We start from the raw sequence: 27,941 nt of genomic DNA on the forward strand, positions 1-27,941 counted from the left end.
ATTACTATGGGAACAGAGACACCACCACCAGGTCCTAGACTATTACTATGGGAACAGAGACACCACCACCAGGTCCTAGACTATTACTATGGGAACAGAGACACCACTACCACCAGATCCTAGACTATTACTATGGGGACAGAGACACCACCACCACCAGGTCCTAGACTAATACTATGGGAACAGAGACACCACCACCAGGTCCTAGACTATTACTATGGGAACAGAGACACCACCACCACCAGGTCCTAGACTAATACTATGGGAACAGAGACACCACCACCACCAGGTCCTAGACTAATACTATGGGAACAGAGACACCACCACCAGGTCCTAGACTATTACTATGGGAACAGAGACACCACCACCACCAGGTCCTAGACCATTACTATGGGAACAGAGACACCACTACCACCAGATCCTAGACTATTACTATGGGGACAGACACCACCACCACCAGGTCCTAGACTACTACTACAATATTCTAATGGATTTCTGCTTGTACACATGATGTTGTACCCATATGATGTTGTACCCATGATGTTGTTTGGATACAGTACTGCTTTGTCCACAAGGTGTCAGTCAGGTGTAGAGCTGATCTATTTGGGGCTCTACTTTTGACCAGGGCCCATAGGGAATCCCATCGACTAAAGACTGTTAGATGTTTTTGTGACCCTTCAGATAAAAACACAACCCAGTCAGTCAGTCATTAATTCAGTCTAGTCAGTCAACTAGCCAGATAGTCAGCTAGTCAGTCAGCCAGTAAGTCCACTAGTCAGTCAGCCAGCTAGTAAGCCAGTCAGTCAGTCAGCTAGCCATCCTGCCAGCCAGTTAGTCAGCAAGCCAGCCAGTTAGCTTGTTAGCAACATAGTCAGTCAGCCAGCTAGTCAGTCAGTCAGCCAGCCAGCTAGCCGGTCAGTGTTTAGCTGTAATGCCTGTAACAGACTGAGACCCTGACCTTGACTAGCAGGGACCTAGCAACATTAGAGACACACTGGGTCTAAAGTAAGGTCACAGTGTCACTCTGGGTTAAATGTAACAGCACAGTGCCTTACTGACCGCCTCTATCAGGACCTTAATGGGCTCTGAAGCCTAGTTTTCATGGGAATTTAGGGCCATGTATATTTAGGACCATGTTTAAGGACCATGCTAATCCTCATGGATAAACTGATTTAAATAATAACTAAAGAGACACTACATTTGTAATACAGCTCTCTATGTATTATACAGACCATGGTTAAAATACAATTTTAAATATCTCAATTACTTTCACATATGTTCAAAGTTAGTATTCTGATATATTTTATTTTAAAAGATAAGAGTATTTTAATATTTTAATGTATTTGGAAATACAACTTGAAAAGTATTCGACAGTATTTTCAAATACTTATTTCAAATATTATTTTCAAATACCTGGGTGCATTGAAGTGTATTTGAGTCAGTGTATTTGAAATATAATTTGGCATACTATTTGTCACGTTCGTCATAGTGACGCAGCGGGATATTAATACATTCTTCTTTTCATAAAGAGAGAGACACTAAACAAACTACCGTGACACTATATAGACCTAGTGCTGACATACAACTACACACAAACAATAACCCACAACACTAAAATGGACATTTGGCAACCTAAATGGGATCCCCAATCAGAGACAACGATAAACAGCTGCCTCTGATTGGGAACCAATCTAGGCAACCATAGACATATAAACACCTAGATATACAACAACCCCTAGACAATACAAAAACAACCCTCGTCACACCCTGACCTAACCAAAATAATAAAGAAAACAAAGGTAACTAAGGTCAGGGCGTGACAACGCTATACACATGGTCTGCGTTTGTGAGGCTGGTTGGACGGACTGACAAATTCTCTAAAATGACATTGGAGGCGGCTTATCGTAGAGAAATGAACATTTAATTATCTGGCAACAGCTCTGGTGGACATTCCTGCAGTCTGAATGCCAATTGCACACTCCCTCAAAAAGGGCATTGTGTTGTGTGACAAACTGCACATTTGAGAGTTGCCTTTTATTGTCTCCAGCACAAGGTGCGCCTGTGTAATGATCATGCTGTTTAATCAGCTTCTTGATATGCCACACCTGTCAGTTGGATGGATTATCTTGGCAAAGCAGAAATGCTCACTAACAGATGTAAACAAATTTGTGCCCAAAATTTGAGAGAAATAAGCTTTTTGTGTGTATGGAACATTTCTGTGATCTTTTATTTCAACTCATGAAACGTTGGACCAACACTTTACATGTTGTGTTTATATTTGTGTTCAGTGTGTAAAGTTATGTATTGTATATTATATAATGTAAATTTAGGACTTTATACTGTATATTATATTGTGTAAAATTAGGCCCTGATGTACTGTATATTATATAATGGAAAGATAGGCCCTTATATACTGTATATTATATATTGTAAAGTTATGCCTTTATACTGTACATTACATAGTGTAAAGTTAGGCCCTGATAAACTGTCTATTACATAGTGTGAAATAAGCCCTTGATATACTGTACATTATATAGTGTAAAGTTAGGTCTTTATACTGTATTCTATATAATGTAAAGTTAGGCCTTTATACTGTTGATTATATAGTGTACAGTTAGGCCCTGATATATTGTACCTTATATCGTGTAAAGTTAGGCCTTTATGCTGTATATTATATAGTGTAAAGTAAGGCCCTGAAATATCGTATATGATATAGTGTAAAGATAGGCAAATCCATCCATCCAGTCAAATCCATGGTATATGGTCTGATATACCACAGCTGTCAGCCAATCAGCATTTAGGGCTTGAACCACCAAGTTTATAATGTATATTATAGCATGTAAAATTAGGCCCTTATATACTGTATATTATAAAATTGTAATTTAGGCCTTTATACTGTATATTTTATAGTGTATATACTGTGTATTATATTGTGTAAAGTAAGGCCCTGATATACTGTTAACTATAAACCAGTGGTTCGAGCCCTGAATGCTTCTTGACTGAAAGCTGTGGTATATCAGAACGTATACCATGGGAATGACTAAAACATTTATTTTACTGCTCTAATTACATTGGTAACCAGTTTATAATAGCAATAAGGCACCTCTGGGGTTTGTGGTATATGGCCAATATTCCATGGCTAAGTTTTGTATCCAGGCTGTGCGTTGCCTCTTACATATGAGCAGCCCTTGGCCATGGTATATTGGCCATTTACCACTTCACCTCGAGCCTTATTAGTTAATTATATAGGGTGCGTTCCAAAATTAACTCTGGCTATCAACTCATATTTCAGAGCACTCTTGTCTGAGTGTGCCAGAGCACAGAATAACTGAGGAATTTTGTAATGCGCAACACCTGTTGAATATGACCTGTGTCAGTACATTTTGGAGAAAAAAAATGTAATTCAATTCCTGCCAGCAGCACAATTACATTTACCAGCGCTCTAGATCAAAAAAAAATGTAAACTGCCTAACCAGCGCTGCTAGGGCGAGTAAAATGGTCAGGTTGAGGTATTCTCGTATTTGTGTCTGGAAGTAGCTAGCCAACTTTAGTCAGTTAGCTTGAGTGCTTGACTGCGGTTGTGAGATCAACCCACCTCATCTGCCAGAGCGAATTTACTAACACACCCATAGTCTTACCTGGCTGCTCCTGAGTGTTCTAGTTCCTGAAACGCTATTGTATGGTTCTGGTCCACACATGCAGTTAGCCTGGATGGGGGGGTTTGTTGTGTGTGTGTGTGTGTGTATTGTAGCCTATTGTGGTGTGCTGTGCTGTGCTGTGGTTTTCCCCATTGTGATGTCACTGTAGAATGTTGCGATGCGATGGCCAATGGCCATTGTTGTTCGGAGGGTTCTTTCTGTAGAATGTTGTGTGAAGTGAGCTCCATTGTGATGCTTTTGTAGAACGTTGTGTGAGATCCAACCATTATGACGTCATAGTAGAGTAGAATGGTTGTGTGAACTGGGCTGAGTTCTGTTGTCACGTGTCATAGTAGCCTTAGTGCCTATAGTCTATAGCTACTCTGGAAATATCATCAGGGATGTGGTGGTGGAATCATTCATTCATTCATTCATTCATTCCAGAGTTTCCCTGGACTTCTAAGTTGTTGTGTGTATAAATGTGTTGAGTAAGCTAATGCTGCTATTATGGATCCAATAGATGTATCAATTAATCTGTGTTTCAACTTGGCAGTCATATATATCTTATAAATACATGGATATTGCATTGATAAATAGACAATAAAACATTCAAGTTAAAATACAAGTGAAAAACATGACAAAATGTACATTTACATTTGGGGATACTGAAAGAGTTGTGGTGATTAAGTGGCATAAGTAAGTTTTGGGTGAATGTTTATATTGTTCAGTCCTGGCCTTTGGCATGTTTCATGTAAATAACACCACTTTTTTAAAATTTTGGTCATACTGTGGAAGACGTGGCAATATTGATTGTTGAATATAGCTACTCTATCAACGTTTGTCTTATTGATTTGTTAATGATTGATAGTGTATTTAAAACTCAACCCTTATTGATTGTTAATTGTTGATAGTGTGTTTATCACTGCCCTTATTGATTTGTTAATGATTGATAGTGTGTATAAGACAGAACTTATTGATTTGTTAATGATTGATAGTGTATTTAAAACTCAACCCTTATTGATTGATAATGATCGATAGTGTGTATAAGACAGAGCTTATTGATTTGTTAATGATTGATAGTGTTTATAACACAGCCCTTATTGATTGATAATGATCGATAGTGTTTGTACTTCCCTTTAGACTGCTATAGTCTCATTCTTCTGGCCTGGTCCCTGCCAGCTGGTAAGAACTTGGACTCGGCCCCGAGGACAGTCAGACCCGACCCGAATGGACCCAATAATTCCTTTTTAAAATGGAAACCCGGACTCGAAAGGACCCTGAGAAAAACCAGATCCGAACCCGAATGGACCCGAAGACAACTCAACCTAGACCCGACCCGTACCCTATTAGGTCGGGTCCAGACCCTGATTAGACCCGAGTGACAAAAAAAATAGAGATCAGCCAAGTTGCTCTTCTGGTTAACAAATAGGTCCTTATATGTTGACTAGGACTTCTATAAGTCAATAAATTCACCTTATTAGCTTAAAATAAATATCTTATACAGTCTATGCAGAGCCATGGTCGGGTCCATTTAGGTCCACTCGGGTCTATCAGCTGTAGTTCGATAGACCAGATGACAATCAAACAGAACCCAACCCGGACCTGAGGGACAAATGACAATTTCAGACCCGAAAGCAAATCGTGCCCAGGTCGGGCCTCAGGTATATTGGGTCCACCCAGAACCGTGAAGACCTCTACTTCCCGCCTAGACTTCCCAGAACCACTTAGAGCCCCATCATCTTTCTATTGGCCTCTCTACTTTTCTCTTCTCTTCCCTTCTCTACTCTTCTCGCTTTCTTTCAACCTTCACATCTGGCCATCACCCACAAGCGGCCATGATTTGCTTACAAAGAGTGCGTAGCCAATCAGACAAGCCATGGGATCCCCTATTCTTACGCTTCAACCAATGTGTGCAGCGGTGATATTTGCATACAGGGGGCTTGACCAATCCCTTGTCACGACAGGCGCTGGTTTTGTGGGTTCTGGCCTATGGGTGGGCGGGATGCAGAGATAAAGGTCTGCATATGATTACCATGTGATTATAGAAGGTGTTTAGTATTGATCCGGTATCTGGTGGAAGGTTACTTCTAAACTCGCGCTGTGGACCTGCAGGGTGGACTATTTTATCCTTTCTGACGGCAATAGTATCTCTGTAACATCATGCCTAAAAGGAAGGTGAGTCGCTCTGTTTATTCTTTATTTTTATCTAAACCGTTGTATCTGTGAGAGACAGGATAAGCGGCGCGTCTCTCCTAGCAGGTGAGCTGATGCGAAAGTTTCCAAACCCGAGCACCGCCTGTTAGAACGGTTCAACTGGGACCTTTTCGGTCTGATGGGAGTGTAGAGTGGATGCGCGGGACATGGCAGCGTTCCTCCATGTTATTCGGTGTGTTTTCTGTCAAAGCCCCTGCTCTCTTTCTCTCGCTGTTCATGGCCGGTGTGTACTCCCTGTTCACACATACCGGACTGTCTGTAACCACGCAGTGCACAGCTCGCGCTCAGGAATACCGACCGGTAGGGATGCCACCGCCGCTGGCGGTTTGAAGTGGCCGCTTTATCCCCGTAGTGACTGCTTGGAGATTATTGTGCCTTTAGTGCATTTTAACGTGTTAGACCTGTCTACCGGTAGGGATTTAAATCTGTCGATGGAAGAAGGATTTCAGATGTTTTTTCCCTCTAGAAGGACAGCCTCTTCCTCGCTCTCTCTCACGGTGGCGACCTGTCATTTTGTTTTCCTACCTGTTTACCTAAAAAATAAAAAAGATAAATTTGCAAACAATGTAAAAAAAAAAAAATGTAATCGTTGAGTTGCTAAAGATGCATAGAAGCATGGTCTCTTGGGTAAGGCTGTTAAATGCAGGCGTTTCAGCCCGGCTCGGTGCTGACTGTGGTGGAGAGGCAGGCAGCGAGAGCACCGAGCATAGGCGTTGGTCATCCTCTCTACTTATGTGGTGATTGGCTCAGTGTTCCGTCACTCATGGGGACGCTGTCACCGCAGAATCTCCAGGGAAAGCAAGGCACTTCAAGCCCCTTTGGGTGCTGCCATACATTTACATTAGAAGTGCCTGTCCAAGAAGGCTCAAGATCATTGGCCACAGATACAATTACGACAAAATCAGGTTATTTCTGCCGTAGCTTTGATTGGACTGATCATGTCAACAGCATACTTTAAAAATCTTGGCTAACATGCTAGCCAGACAAGCAGTCATCATCATGAATCACGTTGACAATCTACTGGCAAATCCTTTTCAATCCTTGTCATATTCAGAGAAATTATAGATAAAACGTATCGGCGCTCATCGGCCATTGGACATTACCCAGCAAGTCGGAAATCACAAATTCAACAATGAGTGGTTTGGAAGGAATCAGTGGCTAACTGCAATGCAAAGCAATCACTATTTTGCTTCCTCAGCCCGCTATTCGGGTAAACCACGTCTCCAATCTTTTTGGAACTACAACAAAGAACAACAGCAAAAACATATGTTGATGGTATTCTCACTGAAATTATATAATATACAGACCACAAATTCCAATTGGCTATACTTAAACTCTTTAACATCATCCTCAACTCTGGCATCTTCCCCAACAAATTTGACCTCAATAACTACTGTGGGAGAAGCGTCAACAGCAACCTTGGGAAAATCCACAGCATTATCATTAACAGCAGACTCGTACATTTCCTCAGTGAGAAAATGTCAAAGTAGCTTTTTAGCAAATGACCTTACAACAGGCCACACATTCACCCTGGACACCCTAATTGACAAACAAACAAAGGCAAAGTCATCTCATGCTTTGTTGATTTCAAAAAAAGCTTTTGACTCAATTTGGCATGAGGGTCTGCTATACAAACTGATGGAAAGTGGTGTTGGGGGAAAAACATACACCATTATAAAATCCATGTACACAAACAACAGGTGTGCGGTTAAAATTGCCAAAAAACACACACTTCTTCCCACAGGGTCGTGGGGTGAGACAGGGGTGCAGTTTAAGCCCCAACCTCTTCAACATATATATCAATGAATTGGCGCGGGCACTAGAACAGTCTGCAGCACCCGGCCTCACCCTACTAGAATCTGAAGTCAAATGTCTACTGTTTGCTGATGATCTGGTGTTTCTGGCCCCAACCAAGGAGGGCCTACAGCAGCACCTAAATCTTCTGCACAGATTCTGTCAGACCTGGGCCCTGACAGACCTGGGCCCTGACAGACCTGGGCCCTGACAGACCTGGGCCCTGACAGACCTGAGCCCTGACAGACCTGGGCCCTGCCAGACCTGGGCCCTGACAGACCTGGGCCCTGACAGACCTGGGCCCTGACAGACCTGGGCCCTGACAGACCTGGGCCCTGACAGTAAATCTCAGTAAAACAAAAATAACAGTGTTCCAAAAAAGGTCCAGTTGCCAGGACCACGAATACGAATTCAATCTAGACGCCGTTGCCCTAGAGAACACAAAAAAAACGATACATACTGTACCTCGGCCTAAACATCAGCGCCACAGGTGACTTCCACAAAGCTTTGAACGATCTGAGAGACCAGGCAAGAAGGGCCTTCTATGCCATCAAAAGGAACATAACGTGCTTCTACACATGCATTGCTTGCTGTTTGGGGTTTTAGGATGGGTTTCTGTACAGCACTTTTTGACATCAGCTGATGTAAGAAGGGCTTTATAAATACATTTGATTTGATAAAATTTGACATCCCAATTAGGATCTGGCTAAAAATACTTGAATCAGTTATAGAACCCATTTCCCTTCATGGCTGTGAGGTCTGGGGTCCGCTCAACAACCAAGAATTCACAAAACGGGACAAACACCAAATTGAGATTCTGTATGCAGAATTCTGCAAAAATATAATCTGTGTACAATGTAAAACACCAAATAATGCATGCAGAGCAGAATTAGGCTGATACCCTCTAATTATCAAAACCCAGAAAAGAGCCGTTAAATTATACAACCACCTAAAAGGAAGTGATTCCCAAACCTTCCATAACAAAGGCATCACCTACAGAGAGATGAACCTGGAGAAGAGTCCCCTAAGCAAGCTGGTCCTGGGGCTCTGATCACAAACACCAACAGACCCCACAGAGCCAAGGACAGCAACACAATTAGACCCAACCAAATCATGAGAAAACAAAAAGATAATTACTTGACACATTGGAAAGAATTAACAAAAAAACAGCAAACTAGAATGCTATTTGGCCCTAAACAGAGAGTGCACGGTGGCAGAATACCTGACCACTGTGACTGACCCAAACTTAAGGAAAGCTTTGACTATGTACAGACTCAGTGAGCATAGCCTTGCTATTGAGAAAGGCTTCCGTAGGCAGACCTGGCTCTCAAGAGAAGACAGGGTATGTGCACACTGCCCACAAAATGAGGTGGAAACTGAGCTGCACTTCCTAACCTCCTGCCCAATGTAGGACCATATTAGAGACACATATTTCCCTCAGATTACACAGACCCACAAAGAATTTGACATTTTGATAAACTCCCATATATACTGGGTGAAATACCACAATGTGCATCACAGCAGCAAGATTTGTGACCTGTTGCCACAAGAAAAGGGCAACCAGTGAAGAACAAACACCTATGTAAATACAACCCATATTTATGTTTATTTATTTTCCCTTTTGTACTTTAACTATTTGCATATAATATGACATTTGTAATATCTATATTATTTTGGAACTTTTGTGAGTGTAATGTTTACTGTTAATTTTATATTGTTCATTTCACTATTGTTTATTATCTACTTCACTTGCTTGCTTTGGCAATGTAAACATATAAAGCCTGTATATTGAAATTGAATTGAGAGGGAGGGGACGTCTGAAAAGAGAGAGAGAGTGAGGGGTGGGCATGGAGAGTGAGGCAGAGAGAGAGAGTGAGGGGGGGGGCATGGAGGGAGTGAGGGGGGAGCATGGAGAGTGAGGCAGAGAGAGAGTGAGGGGGGAGGCATGGAGAGTGAGGCAGAGAGAGAGAGTGAGGGGGGAGGCATGGAGAGTGAGGCAGAGAGAGAGAGTGAGGGGGGGGCATGGAGAGTGAGGCAGAGAGAGAGAGTGAGGGGGGGGCATGGAGAGTGAGGCAGAGAGAGAGTGAGGGGGGGGCATGGAGAGTGAGGCAGAGAGAGAGTGAGGGGGGGGCATGGAGAGTGAGGCAGAGAGAGAGTGAGGGGGGGCATGGAGAGTGAGGCAGAGAGAGAGTGAGGGGGGGCAGGGAGAGTGGGGGGGGGCAGGGAGAGTGAGGCAGAAAGAGAGTGAGGGGAGGCAGAGAGAGAGAGTGAGGGGGGGCATGGAGAGTGAGGCAGAGAGAGATAGGGGGCATGGAGAGTGAGGGGGCATGGAGAGTGAGGCATGGAGAGTGAGGGGGCATGGAGAGTGAGACAGAGAGAGAGAGGGGGCATGGAGAGTGAGACAGAGAGAGATAGGGGGCATGGAGAGTGAGGCAGAGAGAGATAGGGGGCATGGAGAGTGAGGCAGAGAGAGATAGGGGGCATGGAGAGTGAGGCAGAGAGAGATAGGGGGCATGGAGAGTGAGGCAGAGAGAGATAGGGGGCATGGAGAGTGAGGCAGAGAGAGATAGGGGGCATGGAGAGTGAGGCAGAGAGAGAGAGAGGGTGTGGGGCATGCAGAGAGGGGGGATAGAGAGTGAGGCAGAGAGAGAGGGTGGGGGGCATGCAGAGAGGGGGATAGAGAGTGAGGCAGAGAGAGATAGGGGGCATGGAGAGTGAGGCAGAGAGAGATAGGGGGCATGGAGAGTGAAGCAGAGAGAAAGGGAGGGGGGACATGGTGAAAGAGGTTGTTGCTATGTAACTTATGTATTGTCCTCTGGCTAAACCATCAGGGTGTTTGGATAGCCTGTTTTTAGAGGAAGACCCTAGATACATAGGTGTTTAGCTAGCCTGTCTACCTGCCTACCGGTGTACCTGCCTACCTGTCTATCTGCCTACCTGTGAGCCTGTCTACCTGTCTATCTGCCTACCTTTGAGCCCGTCTACCCGCCTACCTGTGAGCCTGTCAACCTGCCTACCTGTCTACCTGCCTACCTGTGAGCCTGTCTACCTGCCTACATGTGAGCCTGTCAACCTGCCTATCTGCCTACCTGTCTACCTGCCTACCTGTGAGCCTGTCTACCTGTCTATCTGCCTACCTTTGAGCCCGCCTACCTGTCTACCCGCCTACCTGTCTACCTGCCTACCCGCCTACCTGGGAGCTTGTCAATCTGTCTACCCGCCTACCTGTCTACCTGTCTACCTGTCTACCTGCCTACCCGCCTACCTGTGAGCTTGTCAACCTGTCTACCGCCTACCTGTGAGCCTGTCAACCTGCCTACCTGTCTACCCGCCGATCCGTCTACCTGTGAGCCTGTCAACCTGCCTACTCGTCTACCTGCCTACCCGTCTTGCATCTACCTGCCTTGCATCAGTTACTTGATGTGGAATAGAGTTCCATGTAGTCATGGCTCTGTGTAGCAATGTGTGCCTCCCATAGTCTGTTCTGGACTCGGGGACTGTGAAGAGACCTCCAGTGGCACTGTCCCCGAGGCTGAGAGATTGTATCTGCTGATAGTCATGATCTCTAGTCCACTCATCTACTCTCCAGTCATAATTACTATTAGTCATGAAACTTCCTGATTCTCTACAGATTAAAGTCCTGGACTAAGAAATATGCTCCTGAGATTCTCCTTGTCCAGTACAAGGTTTACAGTAATCTGTGTCGGGGAAACTCTAAACTCTCTCTGTCTTAGTGAGGTGGTGTTTCTGAGAGACTTTGTCAATATTCATTAGTATTTTATGATCAAATGGATGTTTGGTCTGCTTGATCGATCTGGGGTACAAACACAGTTGGAGGCTCGTCAGAGGAGGAAAGGGAGGACCTCAGTACATTTCAGAAAAATGTAAATAGTGAAACATTATAAAAGTTTTCCTTTTTAGATAAAACTTTACTAAATATATTCACGTCACCAAATAATTGATTAAAACACACTGTTTTACCATGAAGATCTACAGTTGCTTCAACAGCACCTTCTTGGCTAGCACCATGGTGTAGCCGGAGGAAAGCTAGTTTCCATCCTCCTCTAGGTACATTGACTTCAATACAAAACCTAGGAGGCTAACGGTTTTCACCCCCTTTCCATAGACTTACACAGTAATTATGACAACGTCCGGAGAACGTCCTCAGAGCTCTTGCATCGTTAACTGACATGTTATCCACTCAAAGGATCAGAGAATGGATCGAGTACTGAAAGCATGAGCTACAGCTAACTAGCACGGCAGTGCATAAATTGTGGTGAGTAGTTGACTCAGAGAGAGAAGGACAATAGTTAAACAGTTTAACAACTTCACTTCTTCCAAAATTAAGGAGAAGCAGAGAGAGGGAGAGCTATCATAGAATATATATTTTTACTTTCACTTTCACTTACTTAGCTGGTGTCAAATGCAGCTAGCTAGTTTAACCTACGCGGCAGGTTAGAGCGTTGGGCCAGTTGTCCGAAAGGTTGCTGGATTGAATCCCCGAGCGGACAAGGTAAAAATCTCTTGTTCTTCCCGGGAACAAGGCAGTTAACCCACTGTTCCCTGGTAGGTCACCATTGAAAATAAAGGTTACATTTAATTTATAAAAAAACAGCTCAGAGACGGATGCTATGTTAGCTAGCTGTCTATGGCTGTCCAACAGAGAGTGATGCTATGTTAGCTAGCTGTCTATGGCTGTCCAACAGAGAGTGATGCTATGTTAGCTAGCTGTCTATAGCTATCCAACAGAGAGTGATGCTTCCAAGGTAAGCTTCTGCTTTTATTAATTTATTGCCACCGGGTCCCGCGAGTATAACCGCTCAAATGTACTGCATGATTGTAGCGGGTTTTATAACGCGTTAGTTCTTTGTTGACTATGACTGACAAACGATGTAGGCTGTGATTAGTGATTCACGGTCATGATATGAAGGTTTGGAAAGTTTTTTTCCCCCGGTCACAGAGAGCTGATGTGTTGTGCACTGAAGTCCACAAGCGAAGGGAAAAGGTGAGAGGACAAGAGCAGTAGATAGATGCGAGAAGGAATTATATATACAACGAGCTGTTAGTATGTGTCTGCTATGACAGTGATCATGCTGTTTGTATGTGGCTGCTATGATAGTGATCATGCTGTTTGTGTGTGGCTGGTATGACAGTCATCATGCTGTTTGTATGTGGCTGCTATGACAGTGATCATGCTGTTTGTATGTGTCTGCTATGACAGTCATCATGCTGTTTGTATGTGTCTGCTATGACAGGGATCATGCTGTTTGTATGTGTCTGCTATGACAGTGATCATGCTGTTTGTATGTGTCTGCTATGACAGTCATCATGCTGTTTGTATGTGTCTGCTATGACAGTGAACTGTGTTTGCGTGCGATCAGGAGTGTATTCATTGCGCCGATACTGTTGAAAAACGTTCCTTAAACGGAAGTAAACTAAATGAAACGAGGATAAACATACCTGAATTTGTCCAGTAGAAACTCTCATGTGCAACTGTTGGACTAATGATGACAGATCATCTAGATGCAGGCCTGAGTGTGCAAGGCCTTGTTTAATGTTTCACTGTCTGTCACCTTGATTACTCAATCCTCTCGACCTGTGCACCTACTCTGTAAACGTCCATTTATAGGCCAGGCTGGAGCAACCTCGTGATGGATATTAACGTGCCGCCGACCTCCTGCGTTTATTTTAGCAGTTCGTCGTGTCTATTTAAATATCGAGGAATATGTCACTTTCCCTGGTCATTAGGTACAACATGAATTTGTGCATGAGGTGCGACTCGAGTTTCGCCTCTCTCTGGTCAGTATCACTGGAGAAAAGATAGGAGAGAACAGGGGACAGTGCTCTCTCTCTCCCTCCCTCCCTCCCTCCCTCCCTCCGCTGAGACTAATGCTGTGTTCAAAGCAACTGGAAACTCGGAAATCTCCGACTTCAGTGTGTTCAAGATCTGGGAACTCAGAAATAAACGAGATCCTACTAGAAAAAAGCGTTTTGAACGGTCATCTACCTCGGAAACTCTGACGTCATGATTTTCCCTCGTTCAGTTCCCAGTGTTTCTTGAAAGCGCCATGACATCACATGCAGGTGTCCCGTACCATCAGTCCAGGAAAATAAAAAATAAAATGATTTGCTCGATTTATGCTCAGCTGTGCCTCGCAAGTGCTACACCAACTGATCTATTTTGTTATCAAAGCTCGAGTGTTGAAATATAATATGTTCTGAGAATAATGATATAGGCAGACCAGTTATATAGCCAATATGAGGTAATAATGCATTAGGTCGACTGCACAAACATAATTTCTACACAACTGTTTATATTAGCTTCATGTTTAAAAATAAAATCTGAGCAATAGATCTCGGTTTGCTTTTTGACTGTGAACGTGATCTTGATTGGTTGGTGACCACTGGCTCACCGTAGAACCTAACAGACATCTCGGCCGTGGACACCGGGTGTGTTGTGTATTCAGTCCTCCTGTCTCTGTTTCTTCCAGTCTGCCGAAGGGGCTGGTGCCAAGGACGCCTCTAAAGTCACTAAGCAGGAGGTCGCTAAGCAAGAGGTCGCTAAGCAGGAGGTCGCTAAGCAAGAGGTAGGAGCTCTGTGTGTGTGTGTGCAGTGTGTGTGTGCAGTGTGTGTGTGTGCAGTGTACAGTGTGTGTGTTTTACACAACCGCAAACACGCTCATTATGTATGTATCGGATTCACCACACAAACACATACAGGAAACGCTTATACACCCTGATACATGAAGAGGATCTTTATACAAACACACTATCCACACTACCCCTAATACACTACCCCTAGTACACTACCCCTCCACACTACCCCAGTACACTACCCCTAGTACACTACCCCTCCACACTACCCCTAGTACACTACCCTTAATACTCTACCCCTAGTATACCTACCCCTACTCACTACCCCTCTACACTACCCTTAGTACACTACCCTTAATACACTACCCCTAGTATACCTACCCCTACTCACTACCCCTAGTACACTACCCTTAGTACACTACCCTTAGTACACTACCCTTAATACACTACCCCTAGTATACCTACCCCTACTCACTACCCCTAGTACACTACCCTTAGTACACTACCCTTAATACACTACCCCTAGTATACCTACCCCTACTCACTACCCCTCTACACTACCCTTAGTACACTACCCTTAGTACACTACCCCTAGTATACCTACCCATACTCACTACCCCTCTACACTACCCTTAGTACACTACCCTTAATACACTACCCCTAGTATACCTACCCATACTCACTACCCCTCTACACTACCCTTAGTACACTACCCTTAGTACACTACCCTTAATACACTACCCCTAGTATACCTACCCCTACTCACTACCCCTAGTACACTACCCTTAGTACACTACCCTTAATCCACTACCCCTACTCACTACCCTCAATACACTACCCCTAGTACCTACCCCTACTCACTACCCCTCCACACTACCCCAGTACACTACCCCTAGTACACTACCCCTCCACACTACCCTTAGTACACTACCCCTCCACACTACCCCTAGTGGACTACCCCTAGTACACTACCCCTCAACACTACCCCAGTACAGTACCCCTAATACACTACCCCTAGTACACTACCCCTCCACACTACCCTTAGTACACTACCCTTAGTACACTACCCCTAGTATACCTACCCCTACTCACTACCCCTAGTATCCTACCCTTAGTACACTACCCCTCCACACTACCCCTAGTACACTACCCCTCCACACTACCCCTAGTACACTACCCCTCCACACTACCCCTAGTACACTACCCCTAGTACACTACCCCTCCACACTACCCCAGTACACTACCCCCAGTACACTACCCCAGTACACTACCCCAGTACACTACCCCTAGTACACTACCCCTAGTACACTACCCCTAGTATACCTACCCCTACTCACTACCCCTAGTATCCTACCCTTAGTACACTACCCCTCCACACTACCCCTAGTACACTACCCCTCCACACTACCCCTAGTACACTACCCCTCCACACTACCCCTAGTATACTACCCTTAGTACACTACCCCTCCACACTACCCCTAGTACACTACCCCTCCACACTACCCCTAGTACACTACCCCTCCACACTACCCCTAGTACACTACCCCTCCACACTACCCCTAGTACACTACCCCTAGTACACTACCCCTCCACACTACCCCAGTACACTACCCCTAGTACACTACCCCTCCACACTACCCCTAGTACACTACCCCTAGTACACTACCCCTCCACACTACCCCAGTACACTACCCCTAGTACACTACCCCTCCACACTTCCCTTAGTACACTACCCCTCCACACTACCCCTAGTACACTACCCCTAGTACACTACCCCTCCACACTACCCGAGTACACTACCCCTCCACACTACCCCTAGTACAATACCCTTAGTACACTACCCTTAATACACTACCCCTAGTACACCTACCCCTCCTCACTACCCCTAGTACATTACCCCTAGTACCCTACCCCTAGTACCCTACCCCTAGTACACTACCCCTAGTACACTACCCCTAGTATACTTACCCCTAGTACACTACCCCTCCTCACTACACATAGTACACTACCCCTCCACACTACCCCTAGTACACTACCCCTAGTACACAACCCCTAGTATACCTCCCCCTAGTACACTACCCCTAGTACACCTACCCATAGTACACTACCCCTCCACACTACACATAGTATACCTACCCCTAGTACACTACCCCTAGTACACTACTCCTAGTACACTACCTCTGGTATACCTACCCCTAGTACACTATCCCTAGTATACCTACCCCTAGTAGACTACCCCTAGTACACTACCCCTAGTATACCTACCCCTAGTATAACTACCCCTCCTCACTACCCCTAGTATCCTACCCCTAGGACCCTACCCCTAGTACACTACCCTTAATACACTACCCCTAGTACTGTACCCCTAGTACACTACCCCTCCACACTACCCCTAGTACACTACCCCTAGTACACCTACCCCTAGTACACTACCCGTCTACACTACCCCTCCACACTAACCCTAGTACACTACCCCTAGTACACTACCCCTCCACACTACCCCTAGTAGACCTACCCCTAGTACACTACCCCTCCACACTACCCATAGTACACTACCCCTAGTACACTACCCCTAGTACACTACCCCTAGTACACTACCCCTAGTATACCTACCCCTAGTATAACTACCCCTCCTCACTACCCCTAGTATCCTACCCCTAGGACCCTACCCCTAGTACACTACCCTTAATACACTACCCCTAGTACTGTACCCCTAGTACACTACCCCTAGTACACTACCCCTCCACACTACCCCTAGTACACTACCCCTAGTACACCTACCCCTAGTACACTACCCGTCTACACTACCCCTCCACACTAACCCTAGTACACTACCCCTAGTACACTACCCCTCCACACTACCCCTAGTACACTACCCCTAGTACACCTACCCCTAGTACACTACCCGTCTACACTACCCCTCCACACTAACCCTAGTACACTACCCCTAGTACACTACCCCTCCACACTACCCCTAGTAGACCTACCCCTAGTACACTACCCCTCCACACTACCCCTCCACACTACCCATAGTACACTACCCCTAGTACACTACCCCTAGTACACTACCCCTCCACACTACCACTCCACACTACCCCTAGTACCTACCCCTAGTACACCTACCCCTAGGGCACTACCCGTCTACACTACACCTCCACACTAACCCTAGTACACTACCCCTAGTACACTACCCGTCCACACTACCCCTCCACACTACCCCTAGTATACCTACCCCTAGTACACTACCCTTCCACACTACCCCTAGTACACTACCCCTCCACACTACCCCTAGTACACTACCCCTCCTCACTACCCCTAGTAAACCTACCCCTAGTATACTACCCCTAGTACACTGCCCCTCCTCACTACCCCTAGTACACTACTTCTAGTACATTACCCCTAGTACACTACCCCTCCTCACTACCCCTAGTACACTACCCCTAGTATGCTACCCCTAGTACACTACCCCTCCTCACGACCCCTAGTACACTACCCCTCCTCACTACCCCTAGTATACCTACCCCTAGTATACCTACCCCTAGTATACTACCCCTCTTCACTACACATAGTTTACTGCCCCTAGTACACTACCCCTAGTACACTACCACTCCTCACTACCGCTCTTCACTACCCCTAGTACACTACCCCTCCTCACGACCCCTAGTACACTACCCCTCCTCACTACCCCTAGTATACCTACCCCTAGTATACTACCCCTCCTCACTACACATAGTTTACTGCTCCTAGTACACTACCCCTAGTACACTACCCCTCCTCACTACCGCTCTTCACTACCCTTAGTACACTACCCCTCCTCACTACACATAGTTTACTGCCCCTAGTACACTACCCCTCCTCACTACACATAGTACACTACCCCTAGTATACTACCCCTAGTACACTACCCCTCCTCACTACCCCTAGTACACTAACAGACCCTCAATACACAACTGATATGCCCTCTGTCCCCTCTCCTCCTCTCCCCCCTCTCTCTCTCTCCCCCTTTCTCTTGCTGTCTCTCTCTCCCTCTCTCTCTTGCTGTCTCTCTCTCCCCCTCTCTCTTGCTGTCTCTCCCCCTCTCTCTTGCTGTCTCTCTCCCTCTCTCTCTTGCTGTCTCTCTCCCTCTCTCTCTTGCTGTCTCTCTCTCCCTCTCTCTCTTGCTGTCTCTCTCTCCCTCTCTCTCTTGCTGTCTCTCTCTCCCTCTCTCTATTGCTGTCTCTCTCTCTCTCTCTCTTGCTGTCTCTCTGCTGTCTCTCCCCCTCTCTCTTGCTGTCTCTCTCCCCCTCTCTCTTGCTGTCTCTCTCTCCCCCTCTCTCTCTCTTCTGTAGCCCACCAGACGGTCAGAGAGGTTGTCATCGGTAAGTTTAATCATCCCCTCTTCCTTCCTCCCTCCTCTCTCTCGTCGTTGCTCCACCAGAAGCAGTCTGTGGGTCATAGTTTCTCACTGTCACCAGATATGATATTAGGATCTGAAATCATAACTAGCTAGATATTCAGACAGTGTTCTATTCAGACTGGGTTATAAAGGAGTGTTCTATACAGACTGGGTTATAAAGGAGTGTTCTATTCAGACTGGGTTATAAAGGAGTGTTCTATTCAGACTGGGTTATAAAGGAGTGTTCTATTCAGACTGGGTTATAAAGGAGTGTTCTATTCAGACTGGGTTATAAAGGAGTGTTCTATTCAGACTGGGTTATAAAGGAGTGTTCTATTCAGACGGGGTTATAAAGGAGAGTTCTATTCAGACTGGGTTATAAAGGAGAGTTCTATTCAGACTGGGTTATAAAGGAGTGTTCTATTCAGACTGGGTTATAAATGAGTGTTCTATTCAGACAGTGTTCTATTCAGACTGGGTTATAAAGGAGAGTTCTATTCAGACTGGATTATAAAAGAGTGTTCTATTCAGACTGGGTTATAAAGCAGAGTTCTATTCAGACTGGGTTATAAAGGAGTGTTCTATTCAGACTGGGTTATAAAGCAACCCAGCAAAGACAGCAAGCTGTCTTCATCGGGGTATCGTGACAGCAAGCCGTCTTCATCGGGGTATCGTGACAGCAAGCCGTCTTCATCGGGGTATCGTGACAGCAAGCCGTCTTCATCGGGGTATCGTTACAGCAAGCCGTCTTCATCGGGATATCGTGACAGCAAGCCGTCTTCATCGGGGTATCGTGACAGCAAGCCGTCTTCATCGGGGCATCGTGACAGCAAGCCGTCTTCATCGGGGTATCGTTACAGCAAGCCGTCTTCATCGGGATATCGTGACAGCAAGCCGTCTTCATCGGGGTATCGTTACAGCAAGCCGTCTTCATCGGGGCATCGTGACAGCAAGCCGTCTTCATCGGGGTATCGTGACAGCAAGCCGTCTTCACCGGGTATCGTGACAGCAAGCCGTCTTCATCGGGGTATCGTGACAGCAAGCCGTCTTCATCGGGGTATCGTGACAGCAAGCCGTCTTCATCGGGGTATCGTGACAGAATTCAGTGTTGTAAAGGTGGTGGGGGGAAAAGGTCCCTGCAGGTTGCTTCTGGTCCTGCGCTTGTTTTCTCTCTCTCGTCCTCATTTCCTTTACCAGACTTGATATCTATCTGTTCTGTTCATCCTCGGTCTGTCGTGATTTCACTGTCTTCAAGCATGGCGCACATGGGCCGGATCTCAAACTGCACCATATTCCCTTTGTAGTGCACTATTGTTGACCCCATAAAGAATAGGGTTTAATTTGGGACACATGGTCTTGGTAACTTCAGCTTGTTGTGAACGTTAGCCCTTCATCATTAACATGTTTATATAACACATTATTACAGCCTTGATTATATGATGCATTATTACAGCCATGTTTATATAACACATTATTACAGCCATGTTTATATAACACATTATTACAGCCATGTTTATATGATGCATTTTCACAGCCATGTTTATATGATGCATTATTACAGCCATGTTTATATGATGCATTATTACAGCCATGTTTATATAACACATTATTACAGACATATTTATATAACACATTATTACAGCCTTGTTTATATGATGCATTATTACAGCCATGTTTATATAACGCATTATTACAGCCATGTTTATATGATGCATTATTACAGCCATGTTAATATAACGCATTATTACAGCCATGTTTATATGATGCATTATTACAGCCATGTTTATATGACGCATTATCACAGCCATGTTTATATGACGCATTATCACAGCCATGTTTATATGATGCATTATTACAACCATGTTTATATGATGCATTATTACAGCCATGTTTATATGATGCATTATTACAGCCATGTTTATATGATGCATTATCACATCCATGTTTATATAACACATTATCACAGCCATGTTTATATAACACATTATCACAGCCATGTTTATATAACGCATTATTACAGCCATGTTTATATGATGCATTATTACAGCCATGTTTATATGATGCATTATTACAGCCATGTTTATATGATGCATTATTACAGCCATGTTTATATGATGCATTATCACAGCCATGTTTATATAACGCATTATTACAGCCATGTTAATACATTACCTTATCTCAATATTACTGTTATAGCTGATTATGTGATCAGGTTATTACAGATTTTTAACCAACAGGTTCTCACGGCTCTATTTTAGTCATTTTAATAACGAAAGGATCCAATGATAGTCTTCCCTGTTTACATAATGATGATGTGTTAAATATACTGTTAAGTTAAATATGTTAAATATACTTTTAAGTTCGCATTGATTAGGCTGTCTGTACGAACCTTCAGCTGAGGTGTTGCCGTCTACTAGTGGGTATTGTATGGCCTCCCCTATAGTCCACAATGCACTATTGTTCAGGTTATACATATATTCCTATGCTAAGCTATTTCTATGGTGTTTTCCCATTGTCTTTGCTAAGCTAAGTTTATAGAAATGCTCCATTCTCTCAGCTAAGCTAATTCCATTGAAATGTCCAATCCACTCAGCTGAGCTAATTCTATAGAAATGCCCCATTCTAAACTAAGATAATTGTATGGTGTTTCCCACTTTTTGTGCTAGGCTAAGCTAAACTAAGCTAATTCTATAGCGTTCCCCCACTCTTTAACTAGGCTAATGCTAAAGCTAAAAGCTCTCTCTCTCTGACCTACAGAAACCAGCTCCTCCCAAACCGGTTGAGGTCAAGCCTAAGAAGGCTATCGCCAAGGTAATGCCATCGAGCACACACACACTGTCCAGGTGTTAAAGTGCGTTTCCATAAATGCATGTTGTGTTTGTTTTAAAGTCTCAAAGTTTCTGTCCATTTGAATGTTCTCAGAGCTGTTTTTAATTGGTTGTGTCTGTCCTCTGTTGGGATTGGTAGTCTCTGTTTCTATGCTGTGTTCTGATTGGCTCTGTCTGCCTAGAAGCCGGTGGACAAGGTGGACGACAAGGCCATGAAGGGAAAGAAAGGAGGCGCTAAGTTGAAGAGGGAGGATGGCCCCTCCCATAACCGACAGACTCTTACAGAGGTACGCTAGGCCACACCTCCATCAGAGAATGTAGAGGAGATACGCTAGGCCACACCTCCATCAAAGGATGTAGAGGAGATACGCTAGGCCACACCTGCATCAAAGGATGTAGAGGAGATACGCTAGGCCACACCTGCATCAAAGGATGTAGAGGAGATACGCTAGGCCACACCTCCATCAGAGAATGTAGAGGAGATACGCTAGGCCACACCTCCATCAAAGGATGTAGAGGAGGTACGCTAGGCCACACCTCCATCAGAGGAGGGGGGCTGGTTGTGGGATTATAATCATCTAACATGTCTTCCTTCAATGTTCTCCCTGTCTCTCTCTCACACACACACACGCACACCCACGCACACACACACACACACACACACACACAGATCTGTGTGTCTCGCTCCAGTGTCAGTGTGACCTACTACAGAAGTCTTGCTCCCTACTCCATGTCTGTCAGAGGACCGAGTGAGACAGTCCGAGTCAACGGTATGACAGACAGACCGACAGAGTGCTGTGGATTTGAACCAGAGTTGTTAGGGGGTCTCCCAAATGGCACTCTATTCCCTCCGTAGAGCATTACTTTAGACCTAGCCATAGACCTAGCCATAGACCTAGCCATAGACCTAGGCCTAGCCATAGACATAGACATAGACCTAGCCATAGACATAGACCTAGCCATAGACCTAGGCCTAGACATAGACATAGCCATAGACCTAGGCCTAGCCATAGACATAGACATAGACATAGACCTAGCCATAGACATAGACCTAGCCATAGACCTAGGCCTAGACATAGACATAGCCATAGACCTAGGCCTAGCCATAGACATAGACATAGACCTAGCCATAGACATAGATATAGACATAGACATAGCCATAGACCTAGCCATAGACCTAGACATAGACATAGACATAGCCATAGACCTAGCCATAGATCTAGCCCTAGACCTAGGCATAGACATAGGGAACGGAGTCCGATTTGGGATGCGGTTTGTGTGATTTAACCACTGTGTGTGTGGGCACTAACATTGTATGAAATGTGTGTGTGTGTGTGTGCTCACTCTTCAGTATGTACAGTCTGTTAACACATCAGGATCACTAGTGATACTACTAACTAGCCAGCAGGACCAGACCAGTCTTTTCCTCGGCCATGGAACTAGGTTGTCACTAGCTAAATTAATAATAATAATAATAATATATATTATCACTGTGTAATATGATGTATTACAAGGGTCATAGTAGTACGACAGTCCCTCTTCACCTCTTACTGCTCTAATTACGTTGGTAACCAGTTTATAATAGCAATAAAGCACCTCCGGGTTTGTGGTATATTGGCCAATATACCACACTTCCCCAGGCCTTATTTCTTAATTGTGTAATTGAATTGTCAATTTTTCTGTATAAATAGCCTCTAAAATATTTAAGTATAATGTCCTGATAAGCCAGTGTTTGGATGATATATTGACGCTGGTGTTGTTGGGCCCGAGAAGTCGAACCATGCCAATATATCTTCCAAATGCAGTCTTCGTGGGCATTATCCCTTTTATACAGTGGGTTACCAACATATTCAAATAATGATTGACATATTTTAATTAAATAGTTATTTTGATGAATTTCTTCATAACATTTCATCCTGCCACAAGATATAGTCCCGACACAAATCTAGGGTTGTTACCCAAGCCGGATGGTCATTCGTTCTCTATCGGTTCGGTTGCCAGAGACGCGACCCAGTCATTCAGTATCTATGGACTCGACCCAGTCGTTCAGTATCTATGGACGCGACCCAGTCGTTCAGTATCTATGGACGCGACCCAGTCGTTCAGTATCTATGGACGCGACCCAGTCGTTCAGTATCTATGGACTCGACCCAGTCGTTCAGTATCTATGGACTCGACCCAGTCGTTCAGTATCTATGGACTCGACCCAGTCGTTCAGTATCTATGGACTCGACCCAGTTGTTCAGTATCTATGGACTCGACCCAGTCGTTCAGTATCTATGGACTCGACCCAGTCGTTCAGTATCTATGGACGCGACCCAGTCGTTCAGTATCTATGGTCTCGACCCAGTCGTTCAGTATCTATGGACGCGACCCAGTTTTTCAGTATCTATGGTCTCGACCCAGTCGTTCAGTATCTATGGTCTCGACCCAGTCGTTCAGTATCTATGGACGCGACCCAGTCGTTCGTTCTAAATGTTCCATTGTCATACTGGCTGGAAACGTTCCTATCCTTTGCTTGCTAGCTAGTCAACTACAGCTAATTTACAGTCAAAAAGTGCAGCCAGAATAACAGCAAAGTAGCGGCATCTGTTTAAGGTTGTTGAAGCTGTTTTCTAGTGACATTTATTTGGATACATCTATAACAATGAGCTAATGAGGCGCGATTTCGCCTGGCATAGAACATGTGCTCTCTCAGAGGAGCCAACAACACAGCTACAGTAACTCAATCACTTTTTTTGACCATACTTGAGACGCAGACGTCTCAAGTATGCCCCTGGAAATGCAAATGCGCTACGCTAAATGCTAAATGTACTCGTTACAACTCAATCTTTGATCAAAATTCACAAGCAGGGTATTGAATTAAAGCTACACTCGTTGTGAACCTAGCCAGCAAGTCAGATTTTTAAAATGCTTTTCGGCGAAAGCATGAGAAGCTATTATCTGATAGCATGCACCCCCCAAAATGCCAGCACGACACGTAAACAACAGATTTTGCGGTAGCCGGCGCTACCCAAAACGCAGAAATAAAATATAAAACATTCATTACCTTTGACGAGCTTCTTTCTTGGCACTCCTATATGCCCCATAAACATCACTATTGGGTCTTTTTTTCGTTTAAATCGGTCCATATATACCCAAAATAGCTTTGTATGGAAGCTGTGTCATTCAGAAAAAAACATCGTTTTTAAACGCTGCGTAATTTTTTTAAATTAAAAAAGTCGACGATAAACTTTCACAAAACACTTCGAAATCCTTTTGTAATCCAACTTTAGGTATTAGTAAACGTTTATAATCTATCAAAATGATTACAGGGCGATGTATTTTCAATAGGTCTTCACTTGCAAAACAATGGATCATCAACTACATCCGGGTCAAGACTGGGAAAATGGATGCCAGATAGATGGATTTTCCAACAATTAATTCGATTGAAAATGAGGACAATGGCGCCATCGTGTGGAATTTGTATGAATTGCAGGCAGGTCGATATTAAATTCTGTTCTCTTTTAACAACTCGTGGAAGTGACTTATGGAAATTATTTTTAGCTTTCAGAGAGCAGTTTTTCTTGCGTTTTTCAATGAAACACACGATCTGTTATAGTCACAGCTGTGATTTAACCAGTTTTATAAACTTCAGAGTGTTTTCTATCCACACATACTAATCATATGCATATACTATATTCCTGGCATGAGTGTCAGGACGCTGAAAAGTTGCGCGATTTTTAACAGAATTTTCGAAAAAGGAGGGGGTAGAAGTAAGGTGTGTAAACTGAAGCTGGAAATACTGCAAACTAGGTGCACTTCGCATTTCTTTGTATATATCCATAAAAATGATACCAGCTGATTCATGATTTCGACTGGCTGAGAAACGCTGCCTGCCTGTCTGTCTCGTACCGACTTCCGACATGTATATTACTATGGGACAGCTGGTGATCCAATTTGAATATTGAAACAATGTTGCAAATGTCGGAGAGACAGACAGCAAGGTTTATACAAATGTTGAAAACTAAATGTTGGTCGAAAAAGAAATGTGAGACAATGTCCTAGATGCTTTTTATGGAGATCAAGTTTATAAATTGCCTGGTTGGGCTGAGGAGGCAGTGTATTGCAGCAGTCAGATGGAACAGAGTGAATAAGCATTTTAAAGTAATAGATTTAACCGGTGGTAACTTGTGGAGTAGACACCGCCTGGAATGTGATTTTAACCAATCAGCATACAGGATTAGAAGCACCCATTGTATAAATGCAAATAGACAATACCTGTAAATGTCATTGTTATCTTGGAAAGCTGTGAGTGCTATTATATGATACTATATCAGTACTTGTTGCATTTACAACTTGTGTAAGTCAGCCAGTGTATGGCTGTGGTTTGACTGCATATGAATGGGTTGAATGGAATGTTGGCATATTTTTATATTTAACCTTTTATTAACTAGGCAAGTCAGTTAATAACAAATTCTTATTTACAATGACGACCTACCCCGGCCAAACCCAGTCGACGCTGGGCCAATTGTGCGCCGCCCTATGGGACTCCCAATCACAGCCGGATGTGATACCGCCTGGATTTGAGCCAGGGACTGTAGTGACGCCTCTTGCACTAAGATGAGGTGCCTTAGGCCGCTGTGCCTCTCAGGAGCCCTTTGGAATATTGGCAGTTACAAAATAATTAGTGGAGTCATTCATTTAAAACTCTGGCTAGCTAGCTAACAAACATACAGTGTAGATAAATTCTTCAAATTCATTATTTTACACTATCTTATCACAGCACTGGCAAACCATGGTTGACCAACTCCCTGACCATCATGGCTGACCTTTATCCCATCATAAGAAGGTTCATGTCCATTCTAGTGTTCTGATTCCTAATTCTATGTGTTTGTGTCTGTCTGCAGGAGACTGAGGCTGTGGGGGCGGGGTCTGACGAGGAGAAGGAATGAGGAAATTGGGGGTGTGTCTTTCTCTGACTTCTCCCAAACCGGTACCATGGAAACAAAGAAAGGATCTTTTTTTACGAGGATTTTGTAAAATGCTGAATTTTTTGGGGTCCTGTGATATTAGCGAAGATAAACCAACACCCCACGTCCACATTCCTTGCAGTTCTATCACTCTCTCTCTTTTCCAATCCTTTCCTCCCTCTCTTCCATTTTGTTGTTTTACTCCTCTCCCTCTCTTTCTCCTCAACCTTTTCTTGAAAGACAGAATGAAGTGACATGTTTTTAAAAAATGGCTGCAACTATTCTTCCTCTGGCAGTGGGAGGAGCCTCACAGGGTCACCATTATAATGTGTCTCACGTCCTTTCTAAATGATGACGTCATATCCTCTCTACTAAGATAGCTCTTTTTGATGACATCACTGTAAATTAATTTAATCTCCCGGCTATGACATCAGAGACCCAGGGGTCAAACTAGGCTCCTATGGCATCACAGATGACCTTTGACCCTGAACTGAGGTGTCGCCATGGAGAAAATTTGCGGCTTTTTAAGCAGATGTAGAAAAGTTTGAGAATTGTCACTCCTGTGTTTGAAACTGGCAGAGCAGTGGCATAGCAATAACAAGTGGTGTTTCAGTTCTAGAACGCTGTGGATTCTAGAACCTCTCTGAGTTCCACCCTGCCTGGGGGAAAACATAATTTTGAAATAAAAGCTGAAAGTTGAAGTCTTGTGAGTAGCGTGTGTTTTGTCTCTCCGCCCAGTACACCACTGGGGCCAAGCTTCCTGCCATCCAGGACCTCTATACAAGGCGGTGTCAAAGGCCCCAAAAATTGTCAAAGACTACAGCCACCTTAGTCATAGACTGTTCTCTCTGATACCGCACGGCAAGCGGTACCGGAGCACCAGGTCCAAAAGGCTTCTTAACACCTTCTACCCCAAAGCCATAAGACTGCTGAACAATTAATAAAATGGCCACCGGACTATTTAAAATTGACCCCCAACCCCCTGATTCTACAGTACAACATCATCACCTGATTCTACAGTACAACATCACCACCTGATTCTACAATACAACATCACCTGATTCTACAGTACAACATCACCTGATTCTACAGTACAACAACACCACCTGATTCTACAGTACAACAACACCACCTGATTCTACAGTACAACATCACCTGATTCTACAGTACAACATCACCTGATTCTACAATACAACATCACCACCTGATTCTACAGTACAACATCACCTGATTCTACAGTACAACAACACCACCTGATTCTACAGTACAACAACACCACCTGATTCTACAGTACAACATCACCTGATTCTACAGTACAACATCACCTGATTCTACAATACAACATCACCACCTGATTCTACAGTACAACATCACCTGATTCTACAGTACAACATCACCTGATTCTACAGTACAACATCACCACCTGATTCTACAGTACAACATCATCACCTGATTCTACAGTACAACACCACCTGATTCTACAGTACAACATCACCTGATTCTACAGTACAACATCATCACCTGATTCTACAGTACAACATCACCT

General features: G+C 44.3%; 1 protein-coding gene across 6 annotated transcripts; it reads left to right on the top strand.

The window, feature by feature from the left end:
• Positions 1-5,694: 5,694 nt before the first annotated feature.
• On the top strand, positions 5,695-27,096 carry LOC139407924 (high mobility group nucleosome-binding domain-containing protein 3-like). Of its 6 annotated transcripts, none has more exons than XM_071151802.1 (7): positions 5,695-5,813; positions 14,138-14,233; positions 18,569-18,598; positions 21,373-21,426; positions 21,626-21,730; positions 22,114-22,213; positions 26,333-27,096. In XM_071151802.1, the coding sequence occupies exons 1-7, from the start codon at positions 5,799-5,801 to the stop codon at positions 26,338-26,340; spliced, it is 408 nt and encodes a 135-aa protein (XP_071007903.1). In that variant the 5' UTR covers positions 5,695-5,798; the 3' UTR covers positions 26,341-27,096. The 6 variants fall into 6 exon arrangements, with proteins under 6 accessions (XP_071007903.1, XP_071007904.1, XP_071007907.1 ...); XM_071151803.1 differs by having other exon boundaries at positions 21,629-21,730; XM_071151806.1 differs by lacking the exon at positions 22,114-22,213.
• Positions 27,097-27,941: the final 845 nt, after the last annotated feature.

This window comes from Oncorhynchus clarkii, chromosome 4 (assembly GCF_045791955.1).
Source record: "Oncorhynchus clarkii lewisi isolate Uvic-CL-2024 chromosome 4, UVic_Ocla_1.0, whole genome shotgun sequence".
NCBI lineage: Eukaryota > Metazoa > Chordata > Actinopteri > Salmoniformes > Salmonidae > Oncorhynchus > Oncorhynchus clarkii.